This window comes from Neopsephotus bourkii, unplaced genomic scaffold (assembly GCF_033783945.1).
Source record: "Neopsephotus bourkii isolate Nb327-2 ecotype Australia unplaced genomic scaffold, CSIRO-AGI_Nbou_v1 NB_1706, whole genome shotgun sequence".
Classification (NCBI taxonomy): domain Eukaryota; kingdom Metazoa; phylum Chordata; class Aves; order Psittaciformes; family Psittacidae; genus Neopsephotus; species Neopsephotus bourkii.
Genome location: NW_026902180.1, coordinates 600,757 through 622,779, shown reverse-complemented (window position 1 = coordinate 622,779; position 22,023 = coordinate 600,757). Strand labels below are relative to the sequence as shown.

Sequence of the window (22,023 nt, the reverse complement as noted above, 5' to 3'; positions counted from 1 at the left end):
TGCAACATCCCAATGAAATGTTTCCTTTTATTCTTTCACAGTATTTGTAAACAACCTGAAAATTCTACTGTTTTTAATATTTGAAGTGGTTATCGTTCCCTTTTCACTATGGTTGACACACACTTTCCTGTAATTTTGGGGTTTATATTGCTACTTTGTAGTTGAAGAAACTAAAACTGATGAGTTAAAAGGAGAATATAAATGCCTCTGAACATCTGGAAGTAACTCCTAAATTTGCAATACTAATTCTTTCTAATGTCTTCAGTGAGGTTAAATGGGAAAAAAAACAAGGAAATTTCACAACTTTGATAAAAAAGACCAGAGAATGTATTTTTTAATGAATAGTTCAAACTAAAACTGCTGTTCAACCTTAGATGGCAGTCTTGGTCTGCGAAGGTAACAAGCAGCAAAGATCAAATTTGTCTCAGTCTACAGAGAACACCTATGAACAGGACACATTCAACATTCTTTTTGCCTAATGCTGTAAGACAGATGTGTCTTTAGAGTGGCTTTCAAGCACTCAGACACTGTAGTTTTAGCTAAAACCCTCTATGACCCGCACTTGATCCCAAATCTCTCTTTAATACCCTCCAAGATCTACCTGCAGAAGCTGACATTCTGTTTCCGTTTCCAGCGTCCATTCAGTTTTATTCTGAATAGAGAGACCTCCTCTAGCCTTAAGTTTGCATCTGCCAGCCTGCAGCAACAAAATGCCCTCTGTGGTGGAGTCTGTGACTGCAGATAACAAGACAGAGTTTTCAGAAGGCAGCCCAAGCTGACTCAGCCAGTGAACTGAATGCCTGAACATCCCTTGCAGTGTATATTCCTGTTCGCAGGAAGTGTCTATCTGCACATTAACTGTTCTGCCATCACACTGGAGGTTCGCTAACAAGCCCACATCGCACATGTTCTGATGAAATGAGCCCCCAAAGGCTACAGCATGAGGCAATCCCATTCTCTGCAACAGAAAAGATAATACTATTTATGCACGCAATGTAAAGCAACTGTCTTCTTAATTTGTTTCTAATTAATGAGAAAGTATTTCTTCTTTCCAAACCAATATGCTTTTGTAAAGAAGCATACAAGACTGCTTGTTTTAAAGAGAAATCGGAAATTTATCATTGAAACAAGAGAAAAAGAAAACAAAAATAAATGGCATGGGAAAAAAAATAATCCTACAACAATCCTTTCACAAATACTGTAGAAGAAAAAGTTCATAACCATAAAGAAAGGTTTCAAAATTTCAAACTGAAAGGACATGCTTTTCATTATATTCCAGAACAATAATTTATTTTAATTGAAAAGCTATTATTAAGCAACTATTTTATGGTAACAGCAGTAACCATTGTAGTATTTCCAAATTTTCATCTTCAAACACACTCCCTCTGCAAGTGCTCTGACTCACTGCTCTACCAAAACAACCGAAATGACCAAACCTGTCCTCTCCATAAATAATTGTGTCAGGAGATAGTTCGCTGTAACTCATATTGATATGAAACACACAGACTACAACACCATGCAGAAAACAATCCAGGCTTACCTCTAGACTGACACACTTGTTTCTAAAAGTAAGCACCCATTCTGTATCTGTTTCATTGCTTGCCAGGCTCACTTCTCCATCAGCCTTCAAACTGCAAGGACCAAGGACAACATCAAACATGCCCTTATACTTGTCACTTCTCACAGCTGACACCTTCACTTGGTTTTCTCCAGCAAGTCCCAGAGACTGGAGCAAAGGCAAAGAATGCTGGAAGTCAATACTTAAATGAGGCTGGATGTTAGTGGTGGCATGGAGTTGCAGGCAGGCAAACATGTTGTGAAAAGAAACATGTCCAAAGAAGATGACAGTAAAGTTGCTGGTAAACACTGACCCATTCAGTGAAACTCTTGCTGGAGTCTGGAAAATTACAGGAAAAACTGTTGTCAAGTTTGTTTTCCTGTCAGGCCACATACTGTTTTTAAATGCTCATGTTACTAAAAGAGAACTATTTGCCTACTACCCTGACACCATTTTGGTTTAATACCACATATTTATAAATGTCTAGACAAATGGAGAGATGCCCTAAAATCTTTTGAGTTTCATAATAAAATTAACAGAGAAGAAATCCCAACTCTGCAACTCCATTAAAACAATTATCAATACCAGAAAAAACAACTGCTATTGCTTTTACTATTACCACTTTTTTCTTTACTATGAGTAAATAGGGCTCTAGCACTGTGGAAGAATGTTCTATTCCCCTCAGACCTCAGCAGGAATGTTCTATTCCCCTCAGACCTCAGCAGGGATGTTCTATTCCCCTCAGACCTCATGCATACTGTACCCATGTTATATTAGGGAAAAACTGAAATGCATTTGTCTTTTTTGTAATTAGAACATACATAGGAATCATAGTCCCTGTGACCTTTTTAGAGACAAATGCAACCTTTTGTACTGTCACTCATAAAAGATTTTTTTTAACACATTCTTAAGAATATGTCAGATTATAAGGTGTATCTTTCTTGAACAGTTCAAGAGCCATAGGACTTTCACAAATAACTGGACAGCTAGAAAGAGCAGAAAATAGAGTAAGCAGAAGGAAACTGACATTCTCAGCTTGTGCTTTCTATGCTCCCTTGTCCAGTTTATATCAGGTTGGCTGCCCAATAACATGACGATCATTTATACTGAGTTCAGTTCTACCTGGCAGAAGAAACAACCTGGAGACTTCAGCTAGAAGCATTAATGTGATTCTTGCCTTTTGCCTGGTGAATACCTCTTACCTCCTGATACTAGTTTTCTGCTAGGTGCGAGCTCTTGCAATGAGCTCTGAAGCAGCACAACTCAATTCTTTGCTGTAGGACACAGGAATATCACCTTTAAAATTGCACTTGTTGGGCCCACAAATACCCCTTTCCTCCACTTTGTACTCCTCACAGCTGTGCACTAAAGACGTAAATCTGTAGCACTTGAAGCCACGCTTGCTGACAATTCTGATTCAGAATAAATAATCCACTACATGAAACTGAGTGCAGCCCACCTCACTGATCAGAAGTATTCTGATCTGTTTGTGAATATTAAGGAAGTGAAAATATCTGACAGTGCCTGCAAAACTTGCAGTTAACCCAAGTCCACTTCTACATCTCTGACACCTTCCACTACTTAGATTCCATTAGTGGTAGTTAAGACAGTATGTTGTTGACAGCAGAGTTTATAAATGAAGCCAGTACCTCAAAATGATGAAGTGTAACTGCTCCATTGCAAAGGCCAGAAAGTTGCTCATTAGTAGATTCTCCACTGCAAGCAACCTGTTGGCATTATCAACAGAACACATTCAGAAAATGAAGAAAAGCATAGGGAACTAAAATAAGAAATTAGCAAGCTAATAGACTTTTTGCAAGATAAAAAGCATGAAGATACTAAAACAGATTTAAGATTAACTTTTAGAAATCAGTTTTGAAAAGATAAATGGTTTAGTGGATCTGAGGCTTAATTATGTCTCTAATCTTGCATTATCATACTAAAATATTATCAGCATAGATAAGGGCAGAAAAATATCTTCAAACAGTAGGAAACAGTTACTTGCTAAACAGGACTATTTTTGAAACTCTGTTTTTTTATTTTTTCTTATGTTTGGCACAGAAAATACCACCATCACAAGCAGACATTCTGCGTTTCAAATGCCATCAGCTGTATCCCCTGTCTCAGAAAGGGAAGTCCTTGTGGATAATTGTTGGCTGCATGAAAACTACTGCCATTAGTATTCACTTTGCTCTCCATACCCACCTACAAACAGCCATGTCATTCACCTGCAAACCCTGTTTTAGCAATATTGTCAAGCTGGGACTCCATGTTACTGTATCTGGGCAATACCCACCCAGCTTCATGACATGAATATTTTGTCACCCACCAAATCTTGAAAACCTGCTCTTCATTACTAAGAAACAATTTTTAGGCTTTCTGCAGGCCTTGTTTGACAAAAATCTCTCTTCCTCTGACCTGCTAGCTTGCTCTCAAGCAGTAAATCTGAAGAGTTGAGAATGCACAACAGAAAACTCCATCAAATACACTATATAGCAGGATTTCTGCCAACCTCTAGTACACATGGAACAATGTAAATCAGTCCTTCCACATCATGGCGAAGTGAAAGAGAAATTTCCATAGCACTGCCAGTGCCTTTCTTCTCTATTTCAACTTTGAGCTGTTTCATCTCCACTGTAGCTGTTATCCCTGCAGCAATCTTTCTGGTGAAATTCTGTGCACAAGAGAAACAAAACAATAGAAAGAAACAAACAACATCCCAAAAATAACTGGCAAAGGCAGAGTATGTTTCACCATGCTTGAACATCACAGCCTGTGTCAGAGCAGCAGCATTAGTGGAATAAAAGTGCAAAGTCAAAGTGGCTTCACTTCAAATAGAGATTTTCCTGTTATGCTAGATCTTCTGAGTGCTGTGCACCAATAATTTCTTCTGGCTCCAAAACATATTGAGAGCATTTAGTATCCTGAAGGATTTGAGTCCTAAGGCATAAATGATTAAACAGTGAAATTACTAGTAAGCAGGGCAAAGGGAACTGTACACAGCTCTTCCTCCATACACCTGTGTTTCCCTATACCACAGTAGCTGAACACCCCCCCCCCCAGATGTTCTTCCAGCATGTGGTAGAACAAGTCAAATGTTTGAACCCTTCTTTTATGGAAGGGTATTTTGAGATACAGAATAGCTATATGCTATTCACAGATCTATAGCAGAAATGCTGATAGAAAAGTGGCCAAGCAACATTGTACCAGGAAACATGATCTGTGATGCTTCTTTGAGTAGAGATTTCTAAATGGAAAGCCATGCTATACAGTCTTCTGCTCTTTAGCAGATGTCCAAAGGATGCCACCAGAACTACTTAAATCCAGTACTAGATGCAATGGAGTACCTAGGATGGCTGACACCTAATGGCTACATATACTAGGTCTGCCACTCTGCTTCCCATTTATAGCGGGAAAAGAAAATTGGAAAAGACTCCTGATCCTATGCAGCAAAGCACTTCACTTAAATGAGAACTGAATGTAGCATCTCATTTAGTCTAGATTCAGCTCTAAGACTTCAGATAACAGGTACACAGTATGACAAGAAGCAAGGAAACATCTTTATTTGGTACACCTCAAAAAAGCAGATGCTTTTGGATAAAATGCAAAGGAATAAGTTACATTATTAGAAATGGTTCTGTCAGGAATTAAATAATCACAGGTAGAACTCACCTCATAATAGCCAGAAGCTTCCACAATAAAAGGGATCCCATGTTCCTTTATCTTTGAGATGTTGTGCTTCAAACTCACAGATATCTCAGATTTAGGATGCTCTGTGGACAGTCTGTGACTTCCAAACACAGTGGTAATCCTTTCACTGCCACTCTGCAGGACTACCATAATGGTGTGATTTCTTGTGTCATGATCACACATGGCAGTAACAATGACATCCAAGGGCAATCCTATTGACAGGGAAAGAAGCAAAATCAAAACAATACTTCTGGGTTGTCCCTGTAAAATACAGAGCAGATGCATTAATAAAAGATTAATAAAAGCTGTCTATAGTTTTTCTTAAGAAAAGACAGACTTCTTTTAAACTGCAATCATCTAGTTAGCTGCACTTACTGCTATTCATAGTAAGAGAGTACATTACCTACCATATGAAAATCATATTAAAAAGGGACTGTTAAATTAAAATGTGGCATGGACTTGAGAAGTCAAGGATTTTTCTCTTCTCAATAAAGGATATCTACCAATGGGTATTGTGCCCAATTCCAGTATTCAGCTGTGAGAAAGTTTCAAAACAGATTTCTTCAGTCCAAAAGGACAAAGGCAATTTACCAGTTCAAAATTCTTGATAATTTCATATTATGAAAACCCTCAGTTTTGCTTAGGAAACACTTGGCATATTTTAGTCCTCAATGTTTCAATTCTGGCTCAAATTAAAACAGCCATAAAATATGCTCAGAGGAACCGATAAGCATGAAGGAATAAAGATGTTGAAGAGAGAAATAATTTACTCTGAAATAGTTCAAAGAGTTTGTAAATAGCTTTGTACCATTTTGTTGCATTTTCTCAACAATATTAAAAAGAATATTGCTAAAACTGGATTACATTTTTCTCTTACGTGAGCAAATGCAACCCATTTATTTCCACTGGTCTCCACACAGATGAATTCATCTTGTGAAACCACACCATCAAGTCAGTTATCTTCTTACCTGCATTTTTAAAAAAGCTGACATTATGTGTGAAAGTCCCACTGAGGCTGCTATGCCCATGACTCATGATATTGGAAAAATCTATAAAAAGGGCTTTCTCATCCACCTGGAAGCTAGCTAGCATCCTTTTCATCTCTTTGCTCAGCTCCAGGCGTCCTTTCAGTTTTGCCTCCACAGGGATTGCCTGACTGCCGTTCTGAAACATAGCAAAAGTGATACTGTGTACGGTGGTATTCCCAAACACATTTCTGTTCCTGAGCTGGAGCCCATACAGTGTTTTGTTGACCATCACATTGATGTTACCTGTAACAGGCAGAAATGGTTACTGTGGGGAGAGTTCTTTGGGACAGAAATAACCAGATTTTTATAAGCAACTTGTAAAATAGCCATTAATTTAATAGCAGGAGGAAATAAAAGAATTTCCATTTATTATAATAGATCATTTAGCCTAACCTAGAGAGCAAATCAATTTATTGTTGAGAATTTCTCTACTACTATAAGCGTCTGTGCTTCAAACAAATTACGTATTATTTATTCTGGCAGCTGTTTCTTTTTCTTCACCAAGCTGCTTGTGCCTTTAGGCGATGGACTGCACCACACTGCCTTCTGAAGGAAAATTTACAGTGCAACTATGACCTAATACTTGCATAACTCCAGGTTAAACAATCCCTCTAGAGCTCTGCAGTGACCTACTCCACATAGGGAGCCATTCAGAAGACGAAGGGCTTGAAGTCAGCTTCCTCTACCCCCCCACCCTCAACTTCAGAAGAGCTGGATAGGAAAGATGCCACCCACCACTTCCTTCAATCAGTGAAAAAATAAAAATTATAGATCCATGTTAGTTCACTGAAAAGTAGTATCAACACATGGACTTAAGAGTTCATTTTCCATGCTAATTATTCTCTTCTGTATTACATATAGAATCATAGAATGGTTTGGGTTGGAAGGGACCTTAAAGCTCATCCAGTTCCAACCCCTATCACAGGCAGGGACATATTCCACTAGACCAGGTTGCTCTAAGCCCCTGTGTCCAGCCTGGCCTTGAACACTGCCAGGGATGGGGCAGCCACAGCTTCTTTGGGCAACCTGTGCCAGCGCCTCAGCACCCTCACAGGGAAGAACTTCTGCCTTATAGCCAATAAAAATCTCCCCTCTGTCAGTTTAAAGCCATTCCCCCTTGTCTTGTCCCTACAGGTCCCTATCCAAAGCCCTTCTCCAGCTTTCTTAACCCCATGAGGCACTAGCAGCTGCTCTAAGGTCTTCCTGGAGCCTTCTCTTCTCCAGGCTGAATAAGCCCAGCTCTCTCAGCCTGTCTCCAGAGCAGAGGTGCTCCAGCCCTCACAGTATCTCTGTAGCCTACTCTGGACTCAACCCAACAGGTCCATGTTCTTCTTATGTTGGGGGCCCCAGAGCTGAATGCAGTATGCAGTTCAGTAAGGAAAGATATTGAAGTCAAGAAGCTTCCGCAGACAGCTGCAGACTTAATAGCAAAAGATAAAGTAAAAAAGTACCATCATGAAAGTTGTTTTTGCAATTCAGTAATCCATTCAGAGAAAGATGATGAGGTACAGCCTTTAATCCAGCAAATGTGTGTTGGACTTTTCCATATAGGGACAAAACAAGACCGACTTTCTGCTCCCTAGCTCCCATTAAATCCATGTGAAGCTTGTTTTCATTAAGCTTCATCTCAGAAGATATCAAAAGTCTAAAAAGAGATAAAAATATTAACATATTATTATTATGGTTAATTCATTATTGTCAAGACAACCCCTGTCTCACTCAAAGCAGGATCAATGAAAGCAGGGTAATCAGGAGTGTGTGTGGCCAAGTTTTGAGTAGCTCCAAGTATGGAGACTCCACAGGCTTTCTGGGCACTTATTCTGGTGTTGGGAATCAGTGAGTCACATGCCTTGCAATGAATATATGTTATTCATCAGGTGTTTATAAAACTACTCAGTAAAGCCTCACTTGTTGGCAGACTGATTTTTCTTCAAATTTCTTGGATGCTTTTCTCATCCCTAATAAAAGAAAAAAATAAGAGTTGGACAGAGTTAGAGTTGGAAATGAACTCTTCTCTGTCACAATATCAAAACTCTCTTCACTGCTGATTTAAAAGCAGCACTGAGAATTCAGCTCAAACAATAATTTTAAATGCCACCACCGTCTGAGTATGGCAAATGAGCCAACAATTATTTCTTTGTATCTTGGCCATGAGTTGAACAATGATGGAGAAACACAGTACAGGTTTTTAGGGAAACCTGATGGAGCAACAAGAAACTCAACTTTCAGTGTTTCAAGAGTAAGACAGAGACACAATTTTTACACTGCCTTCAACAAACTGTGCATTGAAATGTCTGACTTTCTAGACTCAAGTATACCACACAAAATACCTACAATTGAGGGAATCATATTTTCATACTGTTAGACATCCCTCTTAGAAACTTGAACACTCTTGAAAGACTGATGACAAGTAAAACTTCAGTGAGAATCCACTTGACAGGAAGAACTGAACTACAAAATTCAGGGAAGTGAGATACATTTCATCAGTCAGTGACTGAAGTTTGTATGGACTGCATGTTTATAGCAATTCCCCAGAAGTATTCAATCTTTTAGTCCTCCCTCTTTTCTCCCTGTAAAATAAATCTAAGTAAGTCATTCCAGAAATTTTAAGTGTTCTATTTTACTTTCTGAAGTAAGTTGTAATAAATTGCTCTGTTACAGCTTACTCTGGTATTTAAATAAATTAATTTACTATTGGAAGTTCAGAACTGCAAGTAACCTGCAGAAACACATTAAATATCTTTCTTGGATCTTTTATTTTTCATTTTGCTAACCTAATTTTAATATTTTACTAAATCTAATTGCAATAGGACAAGGGGTGATGGTTTTAAACTAAAAGAGGGAAAATTTAGGCTGGATGTAAGGAAAAAAATCTTTACAATGAGGATGGTAACACACTGGCAGAGGTTGCACAGAGAGGTGGTGGATGTACCATTCCTGGAGACATTCAAGGCTAGGCTGGATGTGGCTGAACTAGATGACCTTTGAAGTTTCCTTTCAACCCAAACTATTCTATGATTCTAATGAGCTTCTACAGAATTGTAATAACTTCTTATTTCTTTGTCTCCTCATTCTCTTTATCCCATCCAACGCCTAAACTGCTAAACACTGAGACCTTCCACAAAAACATCAGCTCCTTCATTGCACACTTTCATATTCATGAAATTTGAAAAATAGCTGAAAGACAGCTGAAACTTGGGAGGGCCAAATTTCTATTTCCCACCCCTGCCACCTCAGAGCTTTCCACAATACTTAGTAAAACTTTGTACTAAACACTGGCATAGCTTGTAAATATTAATTCCTTACTTCTGAGAGGACAAACCACTGGGAGTGGGGGGAAGGGAGAAACAACTGTTGATCTAAAATGAGTATTACAGTACCAACTGTTCATTCAAGTTATCCCATACAAAATCCTACAAAAGCAACTAGAAAACATGAGCACAACTTATTATACCGACTTATGAAACAAAGAGCAAAAAGTATTTCAGTAACACGGGTAACACATGAAATAGCATTTCCCCAGTGGCTTCTGCTGTAGCTATATGAAAGTAGCTACTTCTAAATACATATTACAGAAAACACTAGCACCTCTATTGAATAAGATTCTGATATCTCTACCTTGAAGGAAATACTTTGCCTATGAGCCGGAATTGTATTGATTCTGGATTTGTCAGGATTGCCTGATGGAGGAAAGCCCTCAATTCAACAGCCTTGCTTTTTCTCCTGTTTTCCGTGGTCATATCAACCTCCAGCATCAGCATGTCCCTTCCATTGTAATGAAGGTAAAAAGAGCTATTGAAACTGCTCTCACCATAACTCCTTAGGGATGCCTGGGCCTACACAGAAAAAAAGAACATGACATTAAGTCTGAGGAATAAGACTGCAGACAAGTTGAGCTTGGGAAAAAGCAGGGAGTAGCAGAGGGGAAAAGGTGCTTTTATTTCTCATCTTTGTTGCTCACATTTAACATAATTATTATTTGGAAATAAATTACATTAATTTTTCCAAGTCTGTTTTGTCTGTGAAGGTAACAGGTAAGTGATGTCCCTGTCTTTACCTCAGCCCACCACACAGTACAAAGTTAATCCTAGAGAAAGAACCTTCTGAATTGATAAGAAAAGCTACAGATGGTGGCTGGTTTTGCACATCAGCCTGACACCATGCTAGAACTTTCAAAAAGAAATTACAAACTACACTGAGTTTTAAGTACATTTTAACTTGACTTTCAGAGTTTTCTGAATTTTAGTGAGAACACAAGCCACCTACTCCAGCTGGATGTAGCCATCTAGCCGGAACAAACTCTAACCATAAAAGGTTAACTGTTTCCCTAACAATTTACACCTCTCCACTACACTCCGTATGAACTCTGTATGAGTTGACCAGCTCTGTAGTATACAGATACATTTGTGTTCCCATGCTTGAAAGTAGTTGCAGAGCTATTTAAAGCACACAGTTAAACAGTTAAACATTCCTAATGCATGCTACTCAAGATTCAACATGGGTCTGAGTGTATGAATTGCAAAAGCCACAACTTCAAGCAACAAAACTGTAATAATCAGGGAACTGACCTGTGAAGACATGTTCTTGTTGATGGTGGCTTTTACACTCACACTGTAGTCAAAGTGTTCCAGTTTAGTCTGCCTGGAAAACACCTCCCCACTTAGGCCCATTGCTCGTGGAAACTCAAGCTATTTGACAAAGCAAAATGTAAACATAATCACTGCATTCCCATCAACTGCCTCTTGTGATTTGATTTTTGAACTTTCAGTATTAAGTGAAGGATGCATATAAGCAAATGTGTGAACAGAATTTCACCACTTTTACTCAAAGATACTGAAAAACAAACTGTGGTAAAAAAGTATGAAAATGAAAGGTCAGTGTCTTTCTTACAAGACAGATTGATACAAATTATGATTTGATCTGCTGAAATACTTTGTGAGGGCCAGGACTTTATTGAACTAGGAAAGTTAAAAAGTATAAAACAATTACTATTCTAAAGACAATGCAGTAAACCAACCACCAATAAAATGCCATAAATGAAAATCACCAATACCTGGAATGAATGTGTCACATCCATGTATAAAAGATGTCTAAGACCTGCCTCATTGGATTTGTCCTCGTATCTCCCCAGAAAGCTGAGAACATCTTCCTTATTGACCTTCAAGGCAGTCTCAAGCTCATGCTTCAACTATGTGTTAAGAATAAGCAAATTACATTGACTAGTAATCCTATATATCATGAAAGATGAGAGAAGCCATCCCTACATATTATGAAAATTAAAGCGTTGCAAGCTATTATATTGTGGGTTGTCAGAACAAAAAACAAGCAAAGCAGGAAAAAAAATGTGTTTGTTAAGGAAGATGAATAGATACACCTATATAAGGATTAAAATCCTGAACCCATTCCTTTCCCATACTTGATAATATCAATGCATAATAGTATTTAATACATTAAATATTCTTATAATATATTAGCACACAATGTATGATTATGTATTATCATACAAAACATTGTATTAGGGAGGCACCAACCACATTGCTGCTCTTTGGACCTTTTGGGTGCAGCATTTATATGGTGAGAAGCTAAAGGGAAGCAAGATAGGTCTGAAAAGACAATACACTGTAAATTAATAAGTAATGAATGTCCCCTACTAACTGAATTTAATGGGAAGTCTACTTACATTTTGGTGATTTCGAGTTAATATGCATATTTCGACATCTTTGGGCAACAACTTGTAGTTATATGGATGAACTAAGCCAGCACAAATCTAAAAAAAGTTTTGAGAGGAAATCCAAGGAATATAAGATATATACAGTAAATCACTCATTTGCTGACTTTTTTATATGCTAGATTAAAGGAAATTGTTGTATAACTCACATAGGGGCTTTCAGGTTGGTAACCAAGTGTAAGAGTTTGAACTGTTTCCTCCAGCCCATTTATCAGAATATTTGTTTCCATTAAATAGTGCTTTTGCTTTTTGTCAACAGTAAATGTCTCCTGCAGAAGGAAGCTCTGCAAAATGGGCACTTTGAAAGGGTGCCTGGAACAGAACAAGGAGTATAAGAACAAAGAATAAGCAGTATAAAAGATCTTGATAGACAACTACAGAAAGAAACAGTATAGAGTTCAACCTGAACTGCTAAATTTCAGCTGTAGATACCATCAGGTTGTTATCTACAGAACAGAAACACACAGGGCTAGAACTTCTAAGAAATTACTAGAGCATAACTGCAACTTCATACAAGCCACACACACTTATGAGAATTTCTGATAAAGAGTTTCCATCCTGGATTCAGGAAAGGCTTGGAAAGGCATGGAAGAGGGTGATGCTCTAAAATTCTGACATATATTACCAGTATATACACTTTATATACCTGCCGACAGGGATATTTATATTTCCGACAGGGATAGCGTCCAAAAGCTTATGGCAGCTTTGAAAAATCTCACTATCAACCACATTTTATACTCTCTGTGGAAACAGTATCTGCATGCTAAGAATCCTATGCAACAGATGTTCAGCCACTGGATAGTTCTTGGAGTAGTTTAATGTAATGTTTAATGGACTTCATAAAAAATTTCTGCACATATAACTTAGTTGGGTTTCTTGGAAAAATGTAACTTTTATAAGCAGGCCTTTATACATGTTAGGGTATCTGGTACAGCTCTTTGTTCTTTATTTAGGTAATTCTTCCGCTACTGAAAAGGCATCTCACATTATTTTTTAGCTATCTCCCAAGATATATAGTGGCTCCTGAGGGAACCCGTGCACTCTTGTTGACCCTACTATGACTTAAGAGAGCTGAAATGTACTCAGAGAGGATCCAGATGTCTCAAGTCTGATCATACGTTTTCACCAAGGCCTTCAAGCTGTATTTTGATAACGGGTAATGAAGAGAGAAATTTCAGAAGCAGTCAACATCTAGAAGCACTGCATTCATTTTCATCAGGAAATGGAAATGTTCCAAAATCTAAACAAGAGCATTTGTTGTGATTTAAGAGGGATACCTTTGTCTTTAGAATTACTGTCTTATTCCTAAGAAATAGGAAAAAAGGCATCTGGATGGCACAAAGGATTAGATCTGAATTTTGGACCTTCTCACCATTTCAAAGTTTGAATACACCGTAAGTCCCGTTGTTTTCATGAGAGGAGGCTAGATGCCTAATAGAGTTGCCAACACACACGTCACAGCATACATTGCGTGTTGCCTTTGACAACTTTACTCACTATCCTTTCAGTAAAGAGGGCAAAAAATAATGGATGCAAGTAACTAGCCCATGAAGTCCCTGTGCTCAAGCAAGCCTTGAGAGACAGATGGGGGGAAGCACAGGCTTTGTATATGTGGCATTTCCACTTTGTAAAACCCAGAACATTTCCCAAGGGCATCACAATGCACATAAAATTTAGGCCTTCAGAGATAAAAATAATTCAACTACTGAACCTGAAATAGAGGGTTCCACGTTTTTGATAGAGCATCTTCTCCTTCTTCAGTTCTTCTATCTGGCCTTCAAACTGTAGCACAACAAGCAGCCTTTTATAATCTCTCCATATAGTCTTTACTGAGAAGTTTGTCTTCTTAGGCTGCACTCATAAGACAAGAAGAAGAAAGGATAATTGCATCAGATTTACTTCATTCATACTCAGAAACATCAATATACAAGCCACATTTTTCAACAGGCTGCAGCAAGGCTATCAGTTCACAGATCAACCCCTTTCTGCTTCAGTTTAAATGCTGATCTGCATGTATACAGAATTAGATTATGCAGAAAACCGACTTCAGCAGAAGACAAATGCCCTATAATGTATCACTTAAGTGCAACCTATCTGCAATATGAGCAAGCTTTAGCTCTGGTACATACAAAAAATAATTGGATTTGCAAAGCATGGAACCTTATGACTTGAAAAACGCTTTTTGTTTTAATATGTCCTGCAAGGAACTGACCAAAGTAACTGATCAAACTATCTCTTTGAAGGATAAATTGCTGATTACCCTTCCTGTGCTGCAGACATCAAGCAAGCAAAAATGATTTTAAGATTGGAAAGGATGTAAAGGCTTAAACTGCATATAAACCAAGGCTGGTGCTATGTTCACTAGCAGGCAAGATATTTTGATCCTCCAAGACAATAGAATTTTCCACACCTGCATCAATTTTAAGTAACCACATCTATACATCACTCTATCTAGCAATGTGGTCTCTAGTTGTCCTCTCCTCCCTTTCTGTCTGTAGTTGGCCTCCCAAATAGGTGAGTACTTAAAAATACACCACACAAGTCTCTATTTTCTTTTTGAACTTAGTTTTACACAGCAGACTGCTAAAACAGAGAGAAACAGAAACAACACTAGAAGTGTTTAAGTTTCAACACCAGCAGTAACATCTCCAGAAAGGTGGCAGACCTGAAAAGCACAGTGCTGAGTCAAAGAAATTGCATTTGTATTTCTATCTTACCACTGCCAGATTCTGATAGCTGGCTGTGAAGTTAAATTCTTCTTTTGGACTCTTTATCTTAAAGCAGAGAAACTTGGCTCGTTCATTATTCTCCAAATGAATCTCATTCTTCACAAGCTGATTCCACAGAGATACCATTTCACTATAGCTATGCAGAACATTCCTCCCAAGATGATTAAACGTTGATGCCTGAAAAACAAAGGCAAACTCTGGCTGAGTTAAGACAGAAAGCAGCATGAAACAGAGGTGAAATTAATGCATTTTCTTGGCAATGATGATTACAAGAACTGTTAGAAATAGAGTGCAGCTCTTCAATTACCAAAATACTCTGAACTGCCATAAAGACCTCAAAGTTTATTTTATCCCCTCTAAGCAAGGGAGAGAGGAAAATCTAAATAGTTTAAAAGAAAACAGTTGATAGGCATTTTTTTTCATTCAAAAATGTTTCTCACAATCCTTCACACTGTGCCTGAACCAGCAGTGATACAAGAGGAAAAGCTGCAGTTCAGAATAAAGGAACACCTTAAACATAAATCTAAGTTAAATATTTAGACAATTGCAGTGGATTCTAAAAGAAAGGCAAAAATTCCAAGCTCTCATGTCATTTATACAGAAGCACGTAAGAAATTTCTTCAAGACAAATCTACACTTTGCATAGTGACAGGTTTATCATATTGCTTAATGCACAGCAACTGTGATGAAATCAGTTTTAAACCTCTGTTGCATAGAACAGTCTAAAATAAATTGGGAGGAAGCTTAAAATCACAGACTGGTTTAGTTTGGAAGGAACCTTGTAGCTCATCTAGTTCCAACTCCCTGCCATGGGCAGGGACACCTTCCACTAGATCATGATACTCCAAGACGTGTCCAACCTGCCTTGGAACACTACCAGGGATGCGGAAGCCACACAGCTTCTCTGTGCCAGGGCCTCACCACCCTCACAGGGAAGAACTTCTGCCTAAGTTACCATTTCAATCTCCCCTCTGACAGTGTAAAGTCATCCCCCCTTGTCCTGCCACTACATGTCTTTATCCAAAGCCCCTCTCCAGCTTTCTTGTTGGCCCCTTAAAGCACCTGAAGCTGCTCTAAGGTCTCCCCAGAGCCTTCTCTTCTCCAGGCTGAATAAGCCAGCTCTCAGCCTGTCTCCAGAGCAGAGGTGCTCCAGCCCTTGCAGCACCTATGTGGACTTCTCTGGTTTCAATCCAACAGGTCCACATGCCTCTTGTGTTGCTGCACCAGAGCTGGATGCAGGACTGCAGGGGAGAGTCTCCCCAGAGCCCAGGAGAGGGGAGAATCCCATCCCTTGTCCTGCTGCTCATGCTCTGGGGTCACAGTTTCTAGGCTCAGACTCTCAGAGCTGCCTCCAAGTCCTTCTCCTCAGGGTTTTTTTCAAAGCTAATAAAAAGACCCTGGCTGTGCCGATTTATCTGCCCCAGAGTAAGCTGCTCATAATTCAAGCACAGAGAACAGATGACCATAAACATTTCAAGATCCTTTCTTATGAGATGGCACATAATGCATGAGTTTCTGAAACAAGCTACTTCACACAGCATGCCAGACACGCGTTAGTTCAGCACAATGACAGTTCTGGCCGGTACCTGTCACAAAGCTGTTTCATAAAAGCCATATACTATAGGAAGCATCATGTTCTTTACCTGTAGGTATGTGGTAGCTGGTGTGTAAATGTGAACTTTCCCTTCCTTTTCATTGCCTTGGTCTTTATATAATAGTTCCACTACAAGATTCTTAATGGAGAGAGATTTTCCAGTTGTCAGCTCCACAGTCAACAAATAAGCAGAATGCTGAGGCTGATGTAGTTTGTGAGCTGCATGCAGATATAGCCATGGGGTGTCTATATTTAATAGACCTGGAAGGAACACACATTAAAGCTGGCAGAAAAGTGAGATTTCAGGCTTCCTGGATTCTAACTCTGCAACAAAGCTGGTAAGACACTGGGGTTTTGAAATAAGGACAAAATACTCTTCTCAACCTCTTCTCTTCCTGGATGGTATATAATGAAATGTATGTCCTTCACTAGCATAACATGCCTCATAGTGTAGCACATAGGGAGGTTTTTTAATAAACGGAAATTTATGAAGTCCAGTCTCTAACTGGCACCAGGAACAGGTTCTACTGCATGATCTGCAACAAAATGTGAAATCTTTACCTGAACTCTAAGTCTCTAACCATTATTTGCATAATTACAATGGCCTTAATCAAAACTGTTCTGACATGGGTAAACACTGAAATTCAATCCTGCAATACATACATTTTGAACAAGATTTCATGCTGTATTAAGTTCAGTAAGATGCTTCTGTATGCATATTTTTTAGTGCTTCCCTGTATCTTTGGCCATAAGCTTTTTAACTGCCATATGAAGAAATGTGAAATGAAATTCAGTAAGAAATACTTTTTTTTTTGTCATTTGGCTTCATGTGATGCAGTGTTTTTCAGATAATGGAGTCAATGCTGATTGCATGTTTTGAGAGTAAAGAATTTTTTTAAAACATGGTTCCTTCTTGGTCAGGTATCTCAGTCAAAAGCTAACAGGACATTACTGGTCTACATTAGGAGTACAGCTGTCAGACAGTTATCCCACTCTGCACAGCATAGGAGAGGTTATGTCTGCAGCACTGGATCTGGTTTGGGAGCACCCAGACCAAGGTGGATGGTGAGAAACCAGAAAGCTACAGCAGAATGCTGCTCTGATGGGAAAGGGGCTAAACAAGACCTGTGACAAGAACAGAGAGAGCAGACTTGTTTAGTCTGCCAAAAGACCAGGGGAATCTGTAGCTGCCTACAGCTAACTTAAAAGTAAATGGCAAAGATGAGGAACACAAACTCTTTGAAAGGGGCAGCAATACAATGGACAATGGCTACAAACTGCACTTCGAGAGGCTAAGGCTCTTGCTGAAAGACGCTGGCCAGCTAGGCTGTGGAAAGTTGGAGGTCCCAAAAACTCTGCTAGGCCAACCCACAGGAGATGCGATCTAATGTTAGAAACAGTTGTGATGGAGCAAGAGGCTGGTCTTGACAGCTTCCAGGGTTTGTCTCTTCCAACCATTACTTCTATGACTGTTACACCCACACAAAACTTGCTCACAAAATCCCAGCAGCAACTTTCAAAGCCTGCTTTTCTAATCGCAGACTTGAAATGGTTTGTGGTACTTCACCTTCCCACTTCTTCAGGCCATTTCTGGATGCATCTTTCCACTGCAGCCCAGCCACAAATGGCATGTGGTCATTGTACTGCACCTCAAAGTTGGTGCTGCTCTGCAAATAAACCTGAGAGGCGTGCGAGTGCTGGAGCTGGGTTCTATAATTCACGTGTTTTTCCAGGATTTGCATGGTAAACTGGAAAACAAGTTAAGCACGTTTAAATAAAAGCAGGATTCTATCTTCAGGGCTGACACAGAGTAGCATAAACATCACAAGTTGCATCTCTGCTCTGCACATTTGCCATTCACTTTACAGCTTTTCATGAATGCTGAGCAATTACAGATAGGTGTTTCTTTAATATGCATTGGTTATATCTACTTGGGATTCAAAAAGGAAAATTCACATTAATGTTTAGATAATTTACTCTGTTGAAAAAAACAAACCAAAATCCAGGTCAGTCTATGCTGGAATTGCAGATAAATTCTATGCTTAAAAGTACTCCATATAGAAAGAGAATAATGACTCAGAAAACTATTACCTAATCTAAGAAAGTAACAGAGAAGACCCGCAGCTTCTAATACCACAGAAATTTACAGGAATAGTTTTTGGAACTTCTGTAAGAACTTTTTTACAAATAAAACAAAAGATAAGAGGGCATGCCGATTTAAATAATTATTTTCTTTTTGTAGCTCACAGTATATGTCTCCAAAAGAAGTCATAAACTCTCTCTGAGGTTTTTAATTATACCTTACTACTTGGGAAAACTTTTTACTGATCCAGAACATAAAACAATCTATTAAAAACCCCCAAAAAACAACAAAACCCAGGTCCATACCAACTTTCAGCTAAATGCTGTAATATTCAGAGTTACTATAACCTGTACTTTCCTTCTACATTGTGTGAGAAAAGCAACCTTCACGAATCTCTGCAAAGCCTACAAAAACTTCAGACCGCATTACACCCAAACATTTTTAGTATTTGAAAAATCCATCTACCAGCTTTCTCTTGCTCATTTTAAACGCCAGAGATTTCTACAAGCCTAGGTTAAGATTGTACCTAATTCAAATTTAGCAGTTTATTAATACATAACACAAAAGTCTTAATAAATAAATTCATCCCAAATTTTCTCTTAGTCTGCTAAACATTTGAAGTGAAAGTCTTACTCTTCAATACATGATTACCTCCATGAAATAGTTGACTAGAGATGAACTGGAACTGTTCTTAAACGCTTGGCTAATCAGCAGTTTCTTCCTGTTGCTTATTTCATCCCAGTGTTTCCCATAGCTAATTTCCATCTGTGAGGAAATCCAAGATGGACTTGTTTCATGCTTCAGGTGAACCTAAAGAACAGAAAAACACCTTTTTCCTGTAAACCAGGTTCTTTTATTCACTGCTGTTAAGTGTGTGTAGAAATAGTCCCAAGTAGCAAGCAAGATTAAAGCAGAAAGGGTTGCAAATTTTCCAAAGAAAAATCATACTCCATCAGAAGAAATTCAGGATACAAAGCCCCAAACTATGGGCTTCCAGTCCAGTCCAATTGTTTTACTCAGAAGCTAAGGCAACTGGCCTCAGGTACTGGATGGACTGGACCACAAGGATTCACTGGGCAGCTGCAAAGCCTGGCAAGATCCTGCTTATGGGAAACCCTAACATATCTTGGCTTCAGTCCAATTTGGACCAAAAACAAATCTGAAAGGATACAAGATTTCCCTTTAATTCAGAAGCTTATTCTTCAGCCAGCTCTCTGTTCTGAAGTAAATACCCAGTTTTCATGGTGATTTGCCTTTAAATTAACCTTTGTCTTTATGCCATCTGTAAAGGATGAAACTTTAAACATATGATTCTATCTGCTTTTCTGCATGAAAGGGTTGCACACACTGAAATTTGTGAGAAAGCACACAAATCTGAACAAGAAAATTAATACAGAACATGTTAAAATGTCGTATTTTCCAGACATATTACTTCTGAAGAATAAGCAAACTGACTTTTAGTTGCAAGGGTAGAAACAAGATAAATCATAAACTTATAACAAATCTTTCACACATTCTGTATTAATTGCAAATTAATACATTAACATCACTGGAGAGTTCCACCACTTACAGCTGTAATGGACTGCACAAATTAGCAGCAAGTTACTGGACTGGCTATCTTTGTCTACATAGAAAGCAAAGAGAAACACGATGAGTAGAAAAAGACTGACCCAAAAAAGGCATCTTGGGCATTGCTCTGTTTAAGTCCCTCAGTATGTGAGTTACACCAGGATACTTGGCACACAAGTATTAAGTGCTTCAGTCAGTATCTCTACCTTGTGATTATAGGTCGGAGTCTGCATACAGTGAAATTCATGCCCAATATCAAGTTCGTACACCCCATGTGCACCTGTCTCCACTTTCATCTTTTGCTGCATACTGCATTCATGATGAAGATTCTTTGCCTCTCCTGTTCAAGTTAAATCACAAAGTTACCTATTTAAATAAATCAGAAGTAAACTTTCAAAATGTTAATAGCATAAATCTAGTGATGGCTTCAAGGTTTCTGTTTTTTCAAAAACATTAAAGTGAGATGTGTCAATTTGTACAGGTATTGTTTCATTGATTTATCCTATGAATCCAAAGGAAAGCACACATTTAATGAATCTGCATTTAAGAACAGTTAGTTTGTATTTGCTAAATAAGTGATTTACACCCATGAAAATGAAAACATTATTAGAGTAAAAAGTATAAGACAAGTAGATATTTAATTCATGTAAAAGGTCTGGCAGTCTAAAGGTACTGACCAAAGTTTGCGTAGTTTGGTACCAATTACCATTGGTACTGCATTACCATTAAGTTCAGCTCAAGAATTACTTCCACTAACTGCTCAGAGTTTTAGACACATTTTACCACAATATTGTTGTCAAAACACTGTTTCTTAACACCTGAACTTATTAATACCTAAACTTAACCAATGAGTAGGATTACTTCTACAAGGGATCACTTGCTGACCACTTCAGGCAGAAGAGATACCAAACTGGGTTTGTATATATATGGCTTAGGATCTAAATATGCAAATTCATACTTATATAGTTATAGCTAGATATCATCCAATACTGTTGTATGTGTTCAGGTGTGTTTCTGTTTGCGTGCATAAAAAACTCTGATCAGCATGTCATTTTTTGCAAAATTATGGGCTCATACTGGTGTAGGTTTAAGAAAGCTTTACTACTTATATTGCTATAGGCTTTCTGAACGTGCAACATACTTTACACATACAACGACCATACAATGTTTATCATTACTAGCTACTATAAGTATTTGATACCTTGATATAAGTATATTGATATTCACCTGCATTGTCCAATAAAATTAATGCACAGTTCATACACTGCAGCCTCTAGGGCACAGCCAACTCTTTCCTACAAAGAGTCCCTCATTTTTTTTGTGTATGTATGCAACAATTCATTTTGTATTAACAATTGAGAACACAAATTAATTAGGAGCAATTCCCATTAAAAAAGCCAAGTATTGGACATACTTGTGAAAAGCACATTAGAAAATTAATTCTCTTTTTTATATGCAGAATCAAAGAGTAAAGTTTATCCAAGTGAAAAGAGAATCTCACCCTAGGCCTCAAATCACAGTTTAAAAATCAAGTGAAATCTTTCTTGTTAAGAGTGTCCCATTCATACAGCCAAATAACTTGCAGAAAAATGAGACAAACAGAATGCTTTTACTTTCCCTCTTTTTCACTGTACCTAGGAGTCCATATTTTATCCTCAAACCATGAGACCAGAAGCCTTCAGTTTGCTTGAGAAGACTGATTACATGAACTCCAACAACACCTGGAAAGTAAGTCTCCCCTTCCAATGAGTATTGTCTCAGCTTATCATCAACCTTCTTCTCCAGAAACACTACAAAAAGAGTAGAAGTGATTATGCAGTGGTAGAACACAGAGTTAACTTTAACCAGAAAAGTAATGCTGCAGTGCGAAAAACCGAATGCATTCAATCTCACCCTGTCTAATCCATGCTGTACTCCTTGTGTAGTAAACAAACAGACAGAGCTGGATGTCCAGTGTCTTCCTCTGACTATGTATACAGCTTGTAAACCATATTTCTCAGCTACTGTTTAAAGTTTAGTGAGATGAATGCAGTCAAAGCTGCTT

General features: G+C 38.3%; 1 protein-coding gene across 1 annotated transcript in view; it reads right to left on the bottom strand.

Moving 5' to 3' along the window:
- LOC133224559 (uncharacterized) overlaps nucleotides 1-22,023 on the bottom strand; it is an 89,208-nt gene that overhangs the window by 32,266 nt on the left and 34,919 nt on the right. Inside the window, exons 24-42 of the mRNA XM_061376117.1 lie at nucleotides 21,614-21,769; nucleotides 20,186-20,319; nucleotides 19,062-19,220; nucleotides 17,895-18,075; nucleotides 16,377-16,588; nucleotides 14,722-14,910; nucleotides 13,716-13,855; nucleotides 12,154-12,316; nucleotides 11,957-12,043; nucleotides 11,330-11,464; nucleotides 10,845-10,964; nucleotides 9,895-10,112; nucleotides 7,728-7,921; nucleotides 6,217-6,519; nucleotides 5,231-5,460; nucleotides 4,071-4,232; nucleotides 3,208-3,285; nucleotides 1,541-1,897; nucleotides 602-958 (exon numbers count right to left, since the gene is read on the bottom strand). Coding sequence (XP_061232101.1) covers nucleotides 602-958; nucleotides 1,541-1,897; nucleotides 3,208-3,285; nucleotides 4,071-4,232; nucleotides 5,231-5,460; nucleotides 6,217-6,519; nucleotides 7,728-7,921; nucleotides 9,895-10,112; nucleotides 10,845-10,964; nucleotides 11,330-11,464; nucleotides 11,957-12,043; nucleotides 12,154-12,316; nucleotides 13,716-13,855; nucleotides 14,722-14,910; nucleotides 16,377-16,588; nucleotides 17,895-18,075; nucleotides 19,062-19,220; nucleotides 20,186-20,319; nucleotides 21,614-21,769 — 3,575 coding nt within the window. The remainder of the gene's footprint in view (nucleotides 1-601; nucleotides 959-1,540; nucleotides 1,898-3,207; nucleotides 3,286-4,070; nucleotides 4,233-5,230; nucleotides 5,461-6,216; nucleotides 6,520-7,727; nucleotides 7,922-9,894; nucleotides 10,113-10,844; nucleotides 10,965-11,329; nucleotides 11,465-11,956; nucleotides 12,044-12,153; nucleotides 12,317-13,715; nucleotides 13,856-14,721; nucleotides 14,911-16,376; nucleotides 16,589-17,894; nucleotides 18,076-19,061; nucleotides 19,221-20,185; nucleotides 20,320-21,613; nucleotides 21,770-22,023) is intronic.